Raw genomic sequence first — 20,639 nt, forward strand, 5'->3', positions numbered from 1 at the left:
GTTTTTCTTCCTTAGAGCTGGCATGAATGTTTTTCACAGATTCTTCTATATCTGCAGTTCTAATTTCCATTTCAGTTCTGCTAGTGATAAAATATGCAATAGAAGCTGTTCTTTACAAAGATCACATACACACACACATTTTGTGGACATTAAAAAACAAAAACTTCATTACAGGAAGTCTTCTGCTTTGGGAAATAAATAACTTGCTCATGTTGTATTAGCCCCTGAAAATAATTTACTTTCAAATTTCCTAGAGAGAATACTTCTTCACATTGGAAAATAGAACATTTCAGCATTTTTACATTGCATTTAAATAAAAACAATGTTGAATATGAATTTTGGGGGCATACAGTTGAATTGCATAGAGGTAGAGTAGAAATAGAATCTGTGTATTGTGCTTTCAGAGAGATTATTTATAATTCTGCTCAAGAAAAAAACTACCAACTACTTCCCCACATGAGGCTACCTATGCAGAGCAGTAGAAGTCGGCTTGGGTTCATAAACCAGATGGTTTTCATTAGCCAGAAACCTTAAAATTACATAAATCTACAAAAGCAAGTAAGCTATAGATCTGTACCTTCTCTTTGCCAAGCAGGACTTTCAGCCAGGGAAACAGAAAGCTCCTTGTTCCTTCTGCAAAGTGGTTGGGATTGTGGGGCAGAATGCTGCCAGGACTGCTCTATAAGGAATTTTGATCTTCTTGATGATAATAAAGAAAGATTTTTGGAGAAAAAGAACACCCAGTTTGAAAGGCAGCAGAAAAACTTGTTTAAGCAACTGGCTTTCCACTGAATTGTAAATTACAGCCACGGTCAGATAGGTTTCCAAGTTCCTGTCTGCAGTTTGATCCAGCTCTATATACTTGTATTTATTTTGTTTATATGTGTATATATATATATATTCCATTTTACTCCAATTTCTAGCTTATTTGCTGCTTGGAAAGCCCATTTCTTTTTGGTAGTCTACCTCCTTAAGTTTTTTTCTGGTAGGGAAGGATTTTTTTCAGAACATTTGCGGTGATTTTAAGTGGAGTGTGTACCTTTCTTCAGTTGAGAACATTCTGTAGGCAGCTCCTGGCTGTGGAGCCTGTGAGAGAACACTATTGTTATGGGCAATTTATCCATTGTCACCAAACATTGCTTTCTCTTGGGAAAGTACCTCCAGTTTTATGATGTCAGTGGAAAGCCACACAAGTTCCCAGAATTATATTTTATCTTTACCAGAAATGCATACATCACAAACAACCATTTATATACATCAGGGTTTATATGCATCATTTATAAATACCAGGGTTCTAGGTGTTATCTTAGATTTCTGTACAGTATCTTAAATTACCTTAGCCTGGGGAGTTAGTGAGGTGGCTAGTTCTCAGTTTCAGGGCTTTGGCTGGCCAGTATGTGAGGTGTGAAAAACATACCAAGAGGTAGAGAGACAAGCAAGGAAGCAAAGGTTTATTTACTTTTCAAGAGAGCCAAATGGGCCAGATATCATAAGCAATGAATATATATATATATATACATATATATATATAAACAATGAATATGTATATGTGTCTGTATCTACTAAGAGATATAAATATTTCTAACATGTAAGCTGACTACAAGAGTATACACTTTTACTGACTTCAAATATTCTAGGACCCAAAGATTTCACTGTTTCAATAGCCATAGTAACCGGTGCTATGTATGGTTTGCCAAGCCATTTCTTTGAAGCTTCTTTCAGGAAAAGGGATTTGAATGTTAGGCTCTCAGAAGAACAGCCAGATATTACTACCTCCCTCCTGTGCAGCGACATTCCTAGTGTTGGTGCTTTCCTCTTGACTGGATGCCTGGGAAGTGGAAATGGGCCCACAGTGTGCCTTTGTTTCAGAAATGGTCTCTTTTTGCAGATGAGGATACTATTGGGCATTGAATTACTGAACTGAGTCAGGGATATGTTACTTAAAACATAGGGTTCTTTGCAGGTGGGTTTCAGTGAGAATTGGAAACCATTTTTATTCATATAAACACGTGTTGTTGGTTTGGAAAAGAATTTTGCTCCAGAAACATAGTTTTGTGATTTGAGTATTTGTGAAGGCCCTTTCATAATGTTAAGTGTAATGAGATATGTGTACAATTTTTAGTTTAATAATTTGCTGTGACTAGTGAGGAATGAAACTTTAAACTTTTGAGTTTAGTTTTATTTGATGGAAATAGGGTATGTTAATTAATTCATTGTCTTCATAATTAATAATTAATCATTGTCTTCATAACGATCATCTTAAACCTGATCTCTTAGAAAATGTGTATTTTCTAGTGTTAGTCAGAACTAGCACTCTTAAAATTAAGAGATCATTAGATTATTACAGTGACATAATTTATTTAAAGAAATGTGATAGGTTTTATGATAGATTTTAATACAGTAACCAATTACGTTATTCTGCCAGGAAGTTTCTTGATTTTAGCACCAAACAATTGCTGTGCTAGAAATTTAAAACCCAAACAATCTGGATGGTTAATCATCTTATGTGAAAGCAAGGACTTTGTACTGCTTTATCCTCCAAACTTGTTTTTAGATTTTTTTAAATTGTTATTATAAAAGTGATTTACAGAGATCTGGTTATAGATATATAAGTCAGGTAAAGAGGAGAACATTTCTTTTGGGACAATGTCACACCTTCCTTGGCTCTCCCCATTTTTCCCTCATGTCTCCGCCCACAAGTTGTATAAGTCAGTGAGCATTACTGCTGCATTTGTTCACCTTTTGTCCCTCCATTTCAGTGCTCCTCTTCCCCTCTGAAAAACAGATAAATGAGACCAAAGGAAACTAAAAACAGCAACAAAGGATAAATCCCTTGTTTCCCTTTCCTGAAGTTCATTTTGATAAGTATTATTTTATATGATCAGATCCAACTGATTATTGTGAGGGAGGTTTAGAATTGTGTAGGTAGCAGGCTAGGGAGGGAGTGACCTGGTGGTGCTGACATCCCCTTCTCCTGGGAAAGTTGAAATAATGGCACTGAGAAAGCAAAGGCCTTACCGATGCGGGGACAGACACTGCCTCCCCTTGGAGTGAGGCAGGCACTGACTCCAGATGTTAGCACAGCTGAGACCCACAAAAGGACTATAAAATGGGGACCCCATGAGCCTGCAAGGAGGCTACTGATTTGGGGCCCTGCTTCTCAGTTTTACACTAAGAAGTCTGTCATCTCCTTCTTGCCTGAGAAGCAAATGAATATAAGATCTCAAATGGCAGGCATTGGTATTGAAGGCTTATAGCAACCTGCCAATAGCTCCAAGAGGCATTTCCTCAGTTTCCTCTGGCATCCTACTCATAAGTAAACTTTTCCAATATGCTCACTTTTCCTGCCTCATAATTCTGTCTCTGGTAGGAACTCCTTTTGGGAGGAGTCCATTATTTTCATGTTCAACTGGTTGACTCTTGTAGTAAAAATCTCAACTTCTTACACTTCTTATGTCCTTTTCTTGAATTCCTTGTGAGCTTGAGACAATGAATCCCCAAACCCTAGACAGTATCAGTTTCCTAGTATCTTTATAATGTAAGAAAGACTCTGATGAACATGATTCTTTAGGTAGGTGAAAGAGAAGCAATTTTAGGTATATATGTGGTAGAATTAGAGAGTAGTGAATCAATATAGTGATACTAGAGAAGAGCCAGGATAATCTGGCAGATACCAGATTATATGGGGTTGATAAGTAAATGGGAAGGGCTAGAGGCATGGTTGATGTGATAACAGTTCTGGCCTAGAAAATATTTAAAGCTTGTTACCACCAAGATGACACAATGATACTCACAAGACACTATGTTGGAAATGAACTTCACAACTTGTGGGAGGGGGGGTGAAATGAGGGAGGTGGGAGAGGGAAGGGATAGTAGGAGAAAAACAAAGGAGGTGGTAACAATGCTGGACAAGGTACTCATTACCTTACTTATGTAACTGTAACCCTTTTGTATAGCATCTTTACAATTAAATTAAAAAAAAAAGAAAAGTACATTGGGCGTCGGTGGCTCACGCCTATAATCCTAGCTACTCAGGAGGCTGAGATCTGAGGATCGTGGTTCAAAGCCAGCCAGGGCAGGAAAGTCCGTAAGACTCGTATCTCCAATAAACCACCAGAAAACCAGAAGTGGTGCTGTGGCTCAAGTAGTAAAGCGCTCGCCTTGAGCTGAGGGACAGCACTCAGGCCCAGAGTTCAAGCCCCATGATGGACCAAAAAAAAAAAAGAAAAGACAAAAGGAAAGTATGGTGAGTGAGTGCCTAAATCATAAACTTATTTCTCTAGAGCAGGTTGTCATCCCTGTTTATTTGCTTATTGTCAAGGGTCTTGGTTTGTGTGCTACAATAGGGGTTAAATAGCCATAAAAGAGATTGACATACAAAACCTAAAATCCTTCCCTTTGACTCTTTATAATAAAAAAATTGATCATTCCATAGAGCAGAAAATGGAAGCATATTGAAGTGTTTCATTGTTGCTGTGTCTTGCTTGCTGCTTTCGGGAGAGGAGTTCAAAGGCTATGTTGTGGTAAGGAATGTTGGAGATAACCAGCAGTGTACTCAACCACAAATTTAGTGGTTTAAAGCAAAGATAGTTATCTCTACTTGCTGGGCTAGGAATGAGAGACTATCTTGTAGATCATCCTGCTCTGTATCTTTTGAGATTGCAGTTCTCTTTTGGCTGCAGTGATGACAGGGCATAACTGAAGTTACTGGCTTTTCCCCAGCTTGCTCAAGTGGTGGGTGACAGGAGACCCAATCCTCACCCCCTGGGCCTCTTGCACAACGCTGCAGAATGTTCTCACAACATGGCAGCTGGCCTTCCTTACAGTGAATGATGCCAGAGAGCAATGAAGAATCCTAATTCTCTTCATAATCTTCCTTTGGAAGTCATACATCATCATTCCTGTCTAATTGGTACACACACAATCCCTGGTGCATTTTGGGAGGGAACAGCCAAAGATCCCCTTGAGGGAAGGATTGAGGGAGATCTTCTTAGGTCTGGGCTACCACAGACAGAAATTGTCAATTAAATGTTCCTTGAAGGGAGGAAATGGGATTAAGTGTATTTGTCTTGACTGCAGGCAGCAAACATTCGTTAGCTATGACAGCAAATTAGTAGGGAAGTAGAGCTACAGGGAAAATTTGAGATTGAGAAGATTAGAATTTACTCAGGAAAATATTCACCAACTGTGGAAAAGGATTATTCATTTCCTTAAGATACCAAATGCTGCTAAGATAGGTAATCTTTGCCATAGGAATATGTTTCAAAGAGCAGAGTGCAGTACTGTGTTAATATAATGGAGATTCCATTTGTGGATGATTAATTCTTTGAGGGAAGGGGATCCTTTAGCATCTAAATACTCTAGTGCCTTGTCCACAGGAACTGATTGCTACTTGAATTAACTTTCTTGTTATATTTCTACCTGTGCCATTTCAATTAACATAATTCATGTTCTGATCTTACAGATCAAAGCACTAAATTTCTTTTAATCTCTCAGGAGAGCTATGAAAGTTTAAACTCAGCCATAGTGTGTTCTGCATAGGCTGCTGCTTTGCATCTGGTGGAGAGTGGACATGGCGTGGGACTGACTGTCTGTCTTCTGGGAGTTGTAGGAGGATGCTTATGTGGGGAAGCTGAGGTATCTGAAGTCTTTTGCAAATAATCTGACAGTGTGGCCTCAGCTGCTGTTGGAAATGAGTGACCTAAACATCTAGTGCTTCAGAAGCATAACTCGGTTAAACATAGAAAAATTTCCTAGAAATTCTGTCAGCAGTTCTTATATCTAGGACTTGCTTGGTGCAAGGTTCAGTTCATTTTGTTTGGTTCTTCCAAAATCATAAAGTCCTCTGTTGTGGTTGGACGAAATGTATGTGAGTCACCCTTTGATCAAGGATCTGGGTAAATAGACGTGTTAAAATGTCACCCCATTATTCAAGCATTTGAAGTTTAGGAAAAAATACTACTTTAAAAAAGTGAGTAGGAAAAAAGTGAGTAGGATGACTTGATCTGTTTCTCTGGGAAGAAATGTCATGAAATGTCATAGTTTGAACTGAAATCTTTCCATGGAGTTTTCTGTGTTGGATTTTTGTCTCCTGTGAACCATTTTTGGGAATGATTCAAGCTGTTTTGGAATCATCCAGAACTTAACTACTTAACTACTTGGATCCATGGAATCATCCAGAACTTAATGACTTGGATCCATGGTTCATTCTTCCTGGCATAGTTGCTCACATTTCAGCTGGATTTAACAAGGGAGGAAGGAGTATTTTACTGTGCCTTTTGAATTTTTTGGTTTGAAATGACTCTTTTATTTTACTCTTGGTATTTATTTTTTATTTCTTGGAGAACCTATTGAGTGAGGTAAGATAGGTTTTCCAGAACTTTATTTTCCCTTTAAAAATATCTGCCTAAAAATATCTGTGCACAGATATTTTTGTATAAGTTGTATATTGCCTATAATAGTCATAACTAACTGGTTTTTTTTGTGTGTGTGTGTGTGTGTGTGTGTGTGGTGATGGGGCTTGCATTGGGCACTATCCCTGAGCTCTTCAGCTTAAGGTGAGCACTCTACCACTTGAGCCATAGTACCACTTCCAGCTTTCTGATGGTAAATTGTAGATAAGAGTCTCATAGACTTCCCTGCCTGGGTTTGTATTTAATTGTCAACAGAAGCTCTGCTGAGCTCTTTTTTTTTTGGTCCGGTCGTGGGGTCTGAACTCTGGGCCTGGGCACTGTCCCTCAGCTCTTCAGCTCAAGGTTAGTGCTCTACCACTTGAGCCACAGCACCACTTCCGGCTTTTTTCTTTTTGCTTATGTGGTGCTGAGGAATCGAACCCAGGGCCTTGAGCATGCAAGGCAAGTGCTCTACCACTGAGCCACCTTCCCAGCCCATCTGGTGAGCTCTTAATGAGAGGTTGGCTCCTTGAGGTACAGTCAGGGAGATGGGACACTGCTACCTTTAGCATACATAAGGAGCTGAGGGAGTGACAAATCTGAGAATGTTCTGGGGGAAACCAGATGGAATATCCAACATTGTTACATTGGCGAATGCTAGAATGAAATTTTCTGTTCAACAGTGACAGTGCTGTCTGGTATTTGCTAGCTAATAAGGCACTTGCTCTTGGTGCTGAGAAGTGGCACATATGTCAACGCCAAACCTGGTTATCAGGCAAGGACTGGCATTGTGCTGTGTGTGTCTGTCAACTGGTGGTGATTATGAGAATCTGACCCTCTCTGCAGCGATTGTGTTTATTTTAAAAGTCATCATACTTCATTATCAGAATCTCTCAGCAGGTACTGCTAAGTTTTGTGGAAAAGCATGTATTATTTCTTAATGAATAAATTCCTTTCAGTATTGTTAATTTCTTCCTCTACTTCTTCTCCCCCTCAAGGAATCACTATTTATTATAGGTTGCTGGAAATATCTATAGTACATATAATACTTAACCCAAAAGAATGCCGAAGGTAGAGCTGATGTATAATTAAAAAATAGCAGGAGTAGACCCTTTGATACTGCTGACTGGTTCCCCATTCCTCTCTTTTTAAAATAAATTTTTAATTACTTTATATTAGTTCTACAATAGGGGATTTCCTTGTAGCATTTTCACACTTCCTATGAGTGTTCTGGAGCTGTGGATTCTATAATTGACTGTGACTTCTTGTTTTTTATAGGTGCCCACTGATGGCAATGCTGGCCTGCTGGCAGAGCCCCAGATCGCCATGTTCTGTGGCAAACTGAACATGCACATGAATGTCCAGAATGGGAAATGGGAGTCGGATCCATCTGGGACCAAAACCTGTATTGGAACCAAGGAGGGTATCCTGCAGTACTGCCAGGAAGTAAGTCCTATCTGGATGCCACTGCGTCCCATTAGAGATTTACTTATCTCCTACCATAAAAATCTTACTTCCTAATGATTTTCCATACCGTGAATATGTTTGTGGTACCATTTGCTTATGATGTTGTATTATGGCCATGAGTAAAACTTAAGTTTGAGAGACTTTTGCAATTCCTTTTAATCTTTCGGATGTTTCCTTATGAGACTTTACAGTCATGGTATGTTGATTAAAACTACTGTTGGAGCTAAATTTTTTTTTGTTTCTTGATATATTTTATAGTTTATTTATATCTATATTCAATTTTGGTTTATATTCCTTTATATTTTCAGTTTTTGAGAATGCAGTGTGTATATCAAATAGAATTTCTTTGCACAATTTGTTTTAAAATGGCATGTAAATTGGCACACATTTATGGGATATGCAGTGTGATGTTTTAATACATAGATACAATATGTCATTATTAAGTCAGATTAATTGCTGCTTTCACTTTAGACACTATTTCTTTGGAGAGCATTCTAAGTCCTCTTTACTAGCTATTTTGAAGTATTCAAATAATTGTTGATCATTTCCCTTACTACTCTGTGTAATGTTATTTCTCCCAGGTAGTGTGCACTACTGCATACTTTAGCCATCCTTCACGCTCTAAGAATCACTGCTGGCAATCACTACTCAAATAAAATTTGAAGAAAAATGCTGGAACACAAATGTAGTGAATGATGCTGACCAAGTCATTCTTATTTGGCGAATGGCTTTTCAGTATATTTGTATCATAGCTTATGATCTCTGCCTTTAGTTTAAGTAACAAATAACCAGAAGTTTTTTTAACATTTGTTGACTCTGCACAAATGACTGTTCTTAATTCTAGGAACATATCTCATTTCCTGTTGAACTCGGAGATCCTACTAATTCTCGTTAGCTGCACTTTCCGTTTTAGTGTGTGGTTTGGGCTGGGCTAAGCCACAGAGTAGTTCTTTTTTAGTTCCAGACTGGCAGATTTTTGGTGGCCATGGATGAGGGGGGAGATGAGGGATGGGGAGGAATAATCTTGGCTTTCTCCTCACAATTCTGATATTCTCTGTTTATCATGTATAGTCACTGAGTAAGAAAGGAAGATCCAAAATACCATGTCTTTTGAGCCATTTTAATAAGTTTGTGTTTTTTCTCTGGTTACAGGAAGTCACTGGATATATGTATTGACATATTTTTAAGACTGGAAAAACTATAGATTTGAATTTCATTGTTATTCCTGCACCATGTCATTTCTCCAGCTTACCTGCTGGAGTGTCTATTCCCTGTGCTTTCTCTTTGTGGTAGCCAAAAGCCAAAGATAGTATTCATAAAGGTATACAATATAACACTAATAAATTTTACAACTTTTAGTTTATATATTCTATACCTACGATATTTTTATGTTGAAATACTTGCCTATTATATATCTTGTCAAATTCATCATAAAGATATTACATTATAGCCTTAGGTTAAAACTAATTTCACCTCCTTTTCATTTTTTTCATAGCTAGTAGGAAATGTAAAAGAAACACAGGAATTTGCATATATTGTCACTAAACAATTTTGCTAATTCCCTCCCATCCCAGGCCATCAGTGATTCTGGGCTTAGTGGATCTTAGATCCTATAATCGGGTAAGTGGGGGGGAAGGAAGTAGATTGGGGAGTCCTGATAGATGATCCCTGAGATTTTTACTGAAGGTTGGAAATAAGAGTTGTTTGGAGCCTTTTAAATAGAAGAGAACTGCCTGCAATCTAAACTGCTCAGGAGGTTAGGATCTGAGGATCATGATTTAAAGCCAATCCAGGCAGAAAAATCCATGAGACTCTTTTCTCCAATTAACTCTAAAAAGCCAGAAATGGAGGCGTGGCTGAAGTGATAGAAGGCTAACCTTAAGTTGAAAACCCCAAGAGTACTGAGCCAAAGTACAAGCCCTAGTACTAGCAAAATAAACATATAAACAAAAAAAAGTTAGTAAATAACAACCGGTGACTCCCTTTTCCTTCAAAGAGCTATTTCTAGAGGCCAAGGATGCGCTGATAAATAGGACATAGAACCTTTTTTTTTTATTCTTTTGGTGTGTTTGCTTGTCCAAGAGCTTGAGTTCAGACCCTGGGCGTTGTCCATGAACTCTTTTGCTCAAAGGTAGCCCTCTACTACTACTTGAGCTATAGTTCTACTTCTGCCTTTCTTTCTTTTTTTCTTTTACCTTTTATCTTTTTTTAGCTTTTTTAATAGTTTATTGGAGAGAAGTGTCTCAAGGACTTTCCTCCTCTGGCTATTTTTAACATGGAGAGAAACCATAATTTTAGCTGCCTTTGCTAGTGAACCTTGAGTTTACCAAAGCACCAACTGCTATGCCAAGCAGTTACCCTCGATGATGCCTCTGGGAAAGGAGCTGGGAAAAGACCTCATCAGTGAATTCCAGTGTATATAGGAAACCAAGAAAACACACCTTGAATGGAAAGTGAGCAGTGGCAAGAGAGTCCAGTTAAGAACCAGGAGATAAGCCAGGTGCCAGTGGCTCATGCCTGTAATCCTAGCTACTGAGCCCGGGCAGGAAGGACTGTGAGACTCATATCTCCAATAAACCACCAGAAAACCAGAAGTGGTGCTGTGGCTCAAGTGGTAGAGCGCTGGCCTTGAGCTAAGAAGCTTATGGACAGTGCCCAGGCCCAGAATTCCAGTCCCATGACCAACAAAAATAAAATAATCAGGAGGTATAATGTAGAAGTCAAGCAAAGTTAATTATAAAACAGGGGAAATGATGAATTTACATGTGCAAACTGACATTGACAGTTATGTGACAAGTTAAAATCATGTCTTCTATGCACAATGACCATACATGGAAAGATTTCATTCAGTTCACTTATGAGTGAGGTCTTTATCAATGTCAGATGTTAAAACTGGCCTAATTTGACTTACTGAGATCGAGATTTAAATTATTTTCTTATCACATTTTATTTGCAAGGCTTATAAGTAAGAATCATGGATTAAACTCCTTGGGACAGGCATAACTGCATTGCTGTCATGCATCTAGTGCTGAGTTTACAGTTTGGAAATAGCATATTCACCTATCCTCAGATTAATCAGGAAGACTTCAATTGGGTTCATTCCCCCTCTGTCCTGGAGATCTGGAAGACATTATCCACCTTTTACTGATAAGACACTGACCCCTTACTCTTGGCATTTCTTTTTGCACATTTGGATGTTGTTCTATACCCACATATACACTTATCTGATTTGTCTATTAAAAGATTGTCTCTTACCTTCGGGGAGGCCGTTTGGAATAGCTTGGAAAGAAGTCAGAATCAGATTTCAGTAAGTTGCTACAAAAATGACATAAATGGTTAATCCACCAGCTATAGAGTCTTTGAGTGAAGATCTAGAGGCAAAGTGATTCTGTGTAAATCAAGGCAAAGGGAAATTAATTTAAATGTTTTAAAATGAGAGGTACTTAAGCTAAAGGAAGGTTAGGTAAAATTGCTTAACAAAATCCTTGTGAACTCCATGTTAGATAAGAAGTGAACTGTAGTATCTGGAGAGGTGGGGAGCTGGGCCAGAGCGTGGTGGTGTACTCCTATAGTCGAGTATTTAGGAGGCTGAGTCAACAAGAGAGTTTGAGGCCAACCTGGGTTACGTAGCAAGATTGTGTATTTAAAAATAAGTACATTTAAAATTTATATAAATAAGAGCAATACAGAACTAGAAATCAGAACCAGTGGAATAAGTGGCTGAATTTTGGTGATCTCTTTGTCCAAGGCAGGGAAATGAGCAAGTAGTATCACTAGGTTTCTTAGGCAGTTTTCATTGCCTAGCAACAAAATCCACTGAGCAGCTTGTTTGTTTAGAGAGTGCTTCTCATACATATACATGTATGCTGAAGGGAAAAATCTTGACATCACAGTTAGGATTACAGGTTTGAGCCACCAGTATGCTGGCTTGGATAGCATTCTTAATTTATTATTCCCAGACATTATTCTTACAGCTGAAAAAGTGGCTTATTGGATATAGAATAAGTGTTCTTGTTTTGTACTAGGAAAGAATTTTCCCAGTGGCATCACTTGTGCAAATTCATTCTTTGTTTTTGGTTTGTTGTGCTGTGGTGTGGGTTTTGTTGTTGTTTTTGGACAAGCACTCACTATGTAGCTCAGTTTGGCCTCCTACTTGTGATCTTCCTGCCTCTACTTTCATAATGTTGAGATTGCAGATGTGTATTACCAAGCCTGGCCTTATACTTCTTTTTATTTCATTTTTAATACATAGAAAGCCATTACTATAAGTCTAAAGAGACCACAACTATTAGTTAAACCAATACTGTTACCAGGACTATGCATTTAATGCCTTTTTTTTGTCTTAGTACTGAATTTTCCCTCTTATGCCCTTACTGTATCCCTCTCATGACCCAAACATATGTTTCAGAGGCAACTGGCTGAGTCAGAGAGACAGCTGTTAGCTGTCTGTGATCTTAGGACCCAGGGGACCAATGGAACTCATGATTTTGACCTCATTTTGACCCTGTGCTAACCACTTTAACTCACTTGTTAAATTTGTTTTTCCAAAAGATTGCTTTAACTTGTATCAGTTGGTACATAGCTAAGAATCCTCTGTTAAATATTAATACTTTATTGATGAATTATCTAGTGCAAGTCCTTCACAGTCTCATGTTTCTCTCAATTTGTATCCTTTGTTATTGGATTTTACGAAATTATTACCGTAATTTTTGCCACTGTGATTTCATGCAATCCTATCCAAGGGCAACATTTAGAAGAAAAAGGAAAAACTGAGTGCTTTACCTTTACCCCTATTTATAAATCCTTACTAGAATTAATTGAGAAGATAGGTTGAAACTTACAGTTTAATTTGCATGTGTGTTTTATCTGTGTGTTTTGCTTAGTTATCATTTGCCTTCAAATGTTTGGTACCCATGTAATTCATGTATTTTTCCCAATCACAGTAGTTTCCTTTTGCCAGGTCATTGTTTAAGCACTTAGTCCTTTAATTTGGGGTGTTATTTTTCATTGTTTGTTATACTTTTTATTATCATTATTTGATTTTTTTTTCTTCTTTAGTTTTATCAAGTTAAATATTGGATACTGTTGAGCTGAGTGTGTTCTCCAAAATTCGTATGTTGAAGCCAAGAGCCAATGGTTCATGCCTATTTTTCAGGAGATGGAGATCTGGAAGATAACAATTTCAATGTAGCCTAGACAGAAAGGTCTCTGACATTCCATATTCAGTCAGGTAAAAAAATGTTGGATTGGAGGCATGACTCAAAGAATAGAATCCCAGCTATGCACAAACAAAATGAGCAGGAGCTTGAGTCCTTGATTTCAAGCCTAGGGGTCAGCACACACTTAAAAAAAAATCCTAGGTTGAAAGTGGCTCCCTTTGTGGGTTGTATTCGAAGATTGAACCTTTGGGCAGTGACTACTATTGAAGTCATAAGGAAGAGGGCCCTGTTGATGGCATCCGTGCCTTATAGAAAGAAACAGAGTGCCTACTCTGCCTTTGATTCACACAAGATCATGTGAGAATATAGCAAGAAAGGGATAGCCCTTGTTGTAACCCCTTCCATGGTGGAACCTTGATTTTGGACTTTCCAGAACAATTACAAAATACATTTCTGTTATTAAAGCTACTCGGACTGTGGTATTTTGTAATAGCATCTCAAGCTGACCAAGACAAGGACCCTACTGTGGCTGCTATAGGCAAAATCACTAGAAACCCAAGGTGATCTTGAAATGACACTGATGGAGATCATATCTCATGCTGATACTTAGCTCTGTCCCAGAGCATGCTGGTCATCATTAAATACTACTTGTAGATGACCTGTTTTGACACAGAGATTGAAGCAGGACGAGCAAAGGCTCTTCCTCTGTTCTTACACTGAAGAAACCTCTCCTACAAGGAACTCATGGCTTCCATCTGTACAGGCTATTTAATTCCATAGTTTGAATTCTGAAGACAGGAATTGGGGAGTAGGTTTCCTCTTAATTTATTTCCTCTTAATTTATTGATTCCGTTTATTTATTTATGACTTTAAATATTCAGCTGTAACATCCTAAATAATTATGCCACCTAAAAACATCTAACAAACCAAATTCCTAGATTGTTCTTTATGTCTTTGATACTACTGTAGTTTGTATGTAGCAATGAATGGCCACAACTGTGGCAACTTATTTAAAAAAGAAAAAGGTTTTCTTCTGTTCTATACAAATGGTACAAAGTGCTGATATTGTAAAAGTGACTTGAATATAAGAATATAATATAAATATAATATAAATATAAATATATAATTATATAAATATATAAATATAAATATATAATTAATTAACAGCATAAAGTAGCTTTTTGTCTTAATGAAAACTTAGAATCCCAAACTTTGGCCTAAGGCCAAAAGTAGGATAGTGACCCCCTTGAGAACATATACTAAAACTTAGAAACAAAAATTGGAATGAACTTTTAGCCTATTCTTTCTTTTAGATGAAATGAGATTTAAAAAATACATTGTTTTATTTAAACCAAAAAGTTTGGGAAGCAAAAGGAATTGTACTTCAATTTTACATCTGCAGAATCTATGTCTTCCCAAATTTAGTGAGCAACTTAGCCAGAATTTCTTGAATAGCATCAAGGTAATACCGTCAAGCCACTGCTGAGGGAGGAGCTACCATTCTTGACACGAAAGAGATCAAAAGCATTCAGTTTCATATAATTGAGAATGTCATTCAGAAAATCTCAAAGATGGGATGTGGCTGTAAAATAAAGGGTCTTGGGGGTGAGGAATCTCATTCTGAGATGAATGGGAGTCATGTGGGAATTCTGGTCAACACTTAGAAAATTAGCTTGTTTCTAAAGGTAGGTTTGATTGGAGTAGGGAGAAGGGAATGCAGACCACAGAACAGAAGCATGAAAAGGACTGTGGATCATTCTTGCCATCCTTGTTTTTTTTCTGTGAGTTCCCTGACATGACTTATACTGTGATAAAAATCATCACTTGACACCAGCGCAATCTTGGAATGCCACTGTCCAACGTCAGAACATGCTGACTATTGCTATATAACAGGAATAGATAGGCAGGTGTAAAAGTTAAATATTACCAATTAAATGGGAAACTGTATAGAACAGCAGTGTTAAGGAGAGAATTAAAATATTCCTTGTTACCCTGCATCCCTAACATACAGACACTAGGAAGCCAGATAACTTCCTAAAGTAGCAGATACTGGGGACCTGGCTCTGGTGGAATCTTTGGATTGGCTAAGTTTCAGCACCTATTTAGATTTAACTGGTAAAGTGAGGAGAATGTGATTTTATTTATCTTTTTTATCACACACACACACACACACACACACACATTTATCTTTTTTATCACACACACACACACACACACACACACACACACACAGAATGAAACTTTAATGCTGAGGATCAAACCCAGGGCCAGGCTTTTGGACAACTACTTCACTACTGAGCTACATCGTCAGCACATATTTTGTTCTCCACAGCTAACAGTATCTGTTATTTCGTTAACCTTACTATTCTAAAGGAATAGTTGTTTTGTCTATAGGTTAATGGGGCCTGTGAATAAAGCACACCAGTGTCAGTGTCTGTTACATGAACTTAAGAAAGTGATATTTTGTTTGCCTTTCTATTCTAAAATTTTATACCCATAAATAAGTATGTGGTATTCCCAGACAAGACTCACTTCACTTTTTCTCTTTCTTCTCTTTCTTGTACACACACACATATACACACACACACATGCATACACACAAACACACACACACATGCATGCACACACATACATTCTACAACAATATGAAATTAACATTAAATTACTAAAAGGCAAACCATAAATGATCTTTTTTGTCTACAAGTCTACTGTGAATATTCATTCATGGTGACATCTGTGGTAGATTCATCATTTTTGCTTGTTTACCCTGAAGCTTTGTAGACTTAAAATTAGCCCACAAATAGTACACACATAAACCTTGCAGTTTTTGCATTTCGAAGGTCCATAATCATAGTAAGTGGGACAGTTTTTTGTTTTGTTTTTGTCAGCAATTAGCTGTGATAGGGTTTTATCAGTTATTTCTTTATTTAAGTAGTTGTACAAGAGGTTGCAATTTCATAAATTAGGTATCAGTTCAATTTCTTGATCAGTGTTAATTCATTTTTTGAATAGATGGATTGGGCTGCCTCGTTATGAGTATGGGTATGTTCTATGTATTGGTGATCTGTGTAGGTATAAGATTTGCTTGCAGAGACCGTGGGATTTGTAGCTAGAAGACTTTGGAGATAGGAGAGAATATGAATCTGGCTGTGTGCACACACACACATTTTGACTTTCACATTCCTGGACTGTCCTGTTTGTGTGCACCCTGCCCTCTCCCATTTGTCTTGACATTGAGCATTTTGAAAGTACAATGACTTGTCAGTCAAACAAGGTTTTTTGACGTTTCCAACTCAGAATGTGAAAGCGTGACTGTGACAGTATATTCTTATACAGTGTCAGAAGCAAAATTGGGCCAGATGATTGGGAAATGCACCAACTCCCTGCAGCATTTTCCCCTTTTCCTTACATAAGGCTGCATTGTGCACCCAGCCCTGCTCAGACGTCTGTTATTGCTGTGGTGTTTCGTCAGCTGCCTGTTGCCTCTCAACACCTCATTAAGTTGCAAGAAGAGAAGACTTCCCAGCCTCCAATTCTTTCTCAATTAAATTGGATCTTCTGTTTTCAACATTCCTCATTATTGACAGAATTGAGGTTGAACACAGTCTAAAAGGAGTGATTTTTCTTCATGCCTCAGAAAAATTTTAAGTGTGCCTTTTAAATCTAGAGACAGTATGTTATCTACATCATCCTTTTCTTGGTTTATGCACTGGATTTTTAAGTCGTTTTTCACTTACGATTAAGATAGCCTCCAAGTGCTATCTTGGAGTGGCACCCACTTTACATGTGTTCTAGTTTCATCTTTTGCAAAGTGGAAATTACTCACTTGAGGATTGTGTGAGCTGATATACCTACAGTGTCTGCAATGATGTCTGGTACATGGGAACGCCTCAATTGCTATATGCTTTGCTTATTCTTGAATGTGTCTTAGCTAAAAGGAATTAGCATATAAAAGCTTTTAGAAGATGAACATATCCCAAAGTTAGGCTACCTTTATATAAAACTTTGTTATCTATTTTTGTTGTTTTGTTTACCTTTTTGTTTTGTTTTTGAGAGATCTCACAATAACCCAGGCTGGCCTTCAACTCCCAACCCTCCTGCTTCAGCTTCCCTAATGAGAGAATTACAAATGTGTGCTATCATGCCTAGCTAAGGCTTTTGAATTTTTGTCTTGTGTGTGTGTGTGTGTGTGTGTGTGTGTGTGTGTGTGTGTGTATGTACACAAATTAAGTGAAATAATAGATCTACCATTTGTTTCTTGGACTTTGACTTTAGCTTTTATACTTACTATATAAAATTTAACCATACTAGGAATGAAAATCAGGATTTTGTATACAATACATCCCCAGCTCTCACATGCTATATGCATTTAAAAATCTGTTTCCTTTACGTTATTTTTTTCAGAACTTTCATGTTGAAATGCTTATTGCATGCAAAAAAAAAAAGAATAGTAAAATGAACTTCCATGAACCACTGAGTCAACTTCAATTATTACCAGATCTATATAGGCATGTTTCTGGGCAAGTCTGGAATATAGGTTTTTTGGGTTTGGGGGTTTTGTTTTGTTAGTAGAATGGTTAGTTGTGAAAGGGAGATTTCTTATGACATTTCCATTGATGTACTCCTCAGTTCCACTTACCCTTCTTCAAACAACTTCAAACAGGTTCAATTTTCAAACATGTTAATAACTACTTTAATCTTATTTATCCTGCTAGTCCCCAACAGAGCCTGTTTTACTTTACTGGCATTCTATTTAACTTACTTGTTAATTTAACAAATTTTAGAGTGTATTAATTGTACCAAGGGCTCTCCTATGGTATTTCAGACATTTGCTTTCAGGTTCATTACTACGAAGGGTCTACATCAATTTTGACAAGACCACTACAGATTTCTTACACATTTATTTTTACTAACCTGTGAACTAAAAGTACTGAAGCATAATTTATTTTATTGACCAGCTGACATAGGTACTTAAGTGATTTTATTAATGCTGTATACTTTCCAACATTTTTCTAAAAAGAAATGGCTTTAAAATTTGTTTAAGAATTATTTTCCAAATTGCCTGTCTAGAAAGAACAATAAACAGATAATGTTCAGAATTAGTAGTGACCACTCCACCCCCTCGCCTTTCCTTAGGCCATTAACTTTGTTTTCAGCTTTTTATTGACCACATTTGGTTTTGTGTTCTTGACATAACCTTGGTTATCTGGAATTGAGTTGTATAGAAATAATGACTGCTTGTGTTAGGTGGCTTGTTTGCAAAAGGAATTTTTCTCTTAATGTTGAACATAAAATTATATAGGGCTCTTTCCTTATGCCCTTTCTGTACCTGCTTTGTTCTTATTCTGTAGTTAAATATAAGCAATGTTCACAGGCAGTCCTACTGCAGTAATGTCTCCAGTTATCTCTCAGTCACCAGAAGTCACCTTACCATAATGTGGTTTCAGTCAACATCTGAGAAGGTAAATCATCACCTACAACTCTATAGATTTCTGGTTTCCCCCACTGCTGGGCGCCAGTGGCTCATGCCTATAATCTTAGCTACTCAGGAGGCTGAGATCTGAGGATTAGAGTTCAAAGCCAGCCTGGGCAAGAAAGTCCTTAAGACTCCTATCTCCAGTAAACCACCAGAAAACCAGAAGTGGTGCTGTGGCTCAAGTGGTAGAGCATTTACCTTGAGCTGAAGAGTTCAGGGACAGCACCCAAGCCCAGAGTTCAAGCCCCATGACGGCAAAAAAATGTGTGTGTGTGTGTGTGTGTGTGTGTGTGTGTGTGTGTGTGTGTGTGTGTGTGACAACACGGGTTAGAAAGAAATAGTCACATATAAAAAGCTACATATTCTCAATCTAATAACAACAGATGCTGGAGGGGATGTGGCCTACTGCATTGTTGGCAGGAGTGTAAACTTGTTCAACCACTCTGGAAAGCAGTATGGAGGTTGCTCAAAAGACTCCACATAGAGCTCCCTTTTGACCCAGCAATCCCACTTTTGGGCATTTACCCAAAGAATCACAAACAAGGTCATACCAAAACTACCAGCACAACCATGTTTAGCTCAGCATTATTTACCATAGCTAAGATATGGAACCAACCCAGATGCCCCTCAGTAGATGAATGGATCAAGAAAATGAAAATGTGGTGTGTGTGTGTGTGTGTGTGTGTGTGTGTGCGCGCGCGCGCGCGCGCTTGCGCACGTGTGTGTATATATATATATATATACACATATATATGCCTCTGTCATATATATATATATGAAAAAACGACATTGCCTCCTTTGTTAGGAAATGGAAAGACAGAAAAAAATCATATTAAAGTGAAGTAATCCAGGCCCAAAGAAACATAGGTCCCATGGTTTCCTTGTTTGCAGTGACTAGTACGTGTCTAGGGACAAGCAAAGTAGGTTAAAGGCTATGTACATACAACCACATGAGATAATGTTAACCAAAATGTACCCACAAGAGGGTTTTTTTTTCTTGCTAGTGTTTTTAATGTACTGACAATACACTAGGTGATTCTTTTGTTTCTATTGTATGTTCTTCCCCCATGGTATAACCCCTGTTTTCACTGGATTTGATGCCAGTGCTCTGCACCTTGTATATATATTTTTGTAATTTGGGGAGGGGAAGGGATATTGCAAAAGGCTTAAATGGGGATGCAGGCTGACCCAGTGTGACGACGAGATGTACAGGATACTATATTGAAAACGAACTTTATAATGTTGGGGTGGGGGTGGGGATGGGAGGAATTGGGGAGGTAAGTGATGGTAGGGGGAAAATAAAGGAGGAGGTAACAATGTTCACTATGAAATGTACTCATTACCCTACTCATGTAACTGAAACTCCTCTGTACAACATTTGTACAATAAAAAAGATTTTAAAAAACTACATATTCTCAACTTTCTTAAATTCCTTAAATTCATTATATTATAATGAATTATATTATAATAAATACTGCAATGTTTTCCTGAGCCTTGCAGTATTCATTATAATATAATACAGTTCTTATATAAGATGCTTTTAGGTATGTGAGATGCTACATCTGCTTGAAAGAACAATATTAGAAGATTTATTTTGCCCAGAAAGCTCATAATCTAATAACTATTTAGATCATTGTACTTAAGTGTGGAATACTGAACGGATTCAGAACTGAACCTGAAATACTCAGGAAGATTCTACAGCATCATTGTCTACTGTGTAGAAACACAAAATGTATAGCATCATCTCTGCCTTCAAGGAGCATAGCATATTCTAATAGGATGGAAGTCACGCGTGTGACTATGAGGTAGGAAGTGGCTAGTGATCAGGTATTGTAAGATGCAGTGATCAGATGAGAAGGTGTGGGTGCCAGGATTGGAGGAATCCAACAGAGGTATTTGTGAACTAGGCCTTTCTCCTTAGGGTCTCTTTCATGTAGAGGAACAAAAAGCTACTAACATAGCTTATGTTTTAGAAAGGGGCTGGTGTATCACTAAGTATCCAAATGCATGTGCCAAGACTCAAGGAGTCACAAGCCAGGCCCTGTTTGACCCTCTTGTCTGTCTCTCATCTTTTCTTCTCTCTGCACATCTTCCTGTTTTCTTCCCTAGACCAGCAGAAAGATGCCTATTTGTTCACCTGTGTGT

At 37.8% G+C, this 20,639-nt stretch overlaps 1 protein-coding gene across 4 annotated transcripts in view; it reads left to right on the top strand.

The window, feature by feature from the left end:
* Positions 1–20,639, top strand: part of LOC122105645 (amyloid beta precursor protein) — a 211,365-nt gene that overhangs the window by 48,839 nt on the left and 141,887 nt on the right. For all 4 annotated transcript variants that reach the window (XM_042676972.1, XM_042676973.1, XM_042676970.1 and 1 more), the window contains exon 2: positions 7,671–7,838. In XM_042676972.1, the coding sequence (XP_042532906.1) occupies positions 7,671–7,838 (168 nt within the window). The remainder of the gene's footprint in view (positions 1–7,670; positions 7,839–20,639) is intronic.

This window comes from Dipodomys spectabilis, unplaced genomic scaffold (assembly GCF_019054845.1).
Source record: "Dipodomys spectabilis isolate Male_0828 unplaced genomic scaffold, ASM1905484v1 ptg000032l, whole genome shotgun sequence".
Taxonomy (NCBI): Eukaryota; Metazoa; Chordata; class Mammalia; order Rodentia; family Heteromyidae; genus Dipodomys; species Dipodomys spectabilis.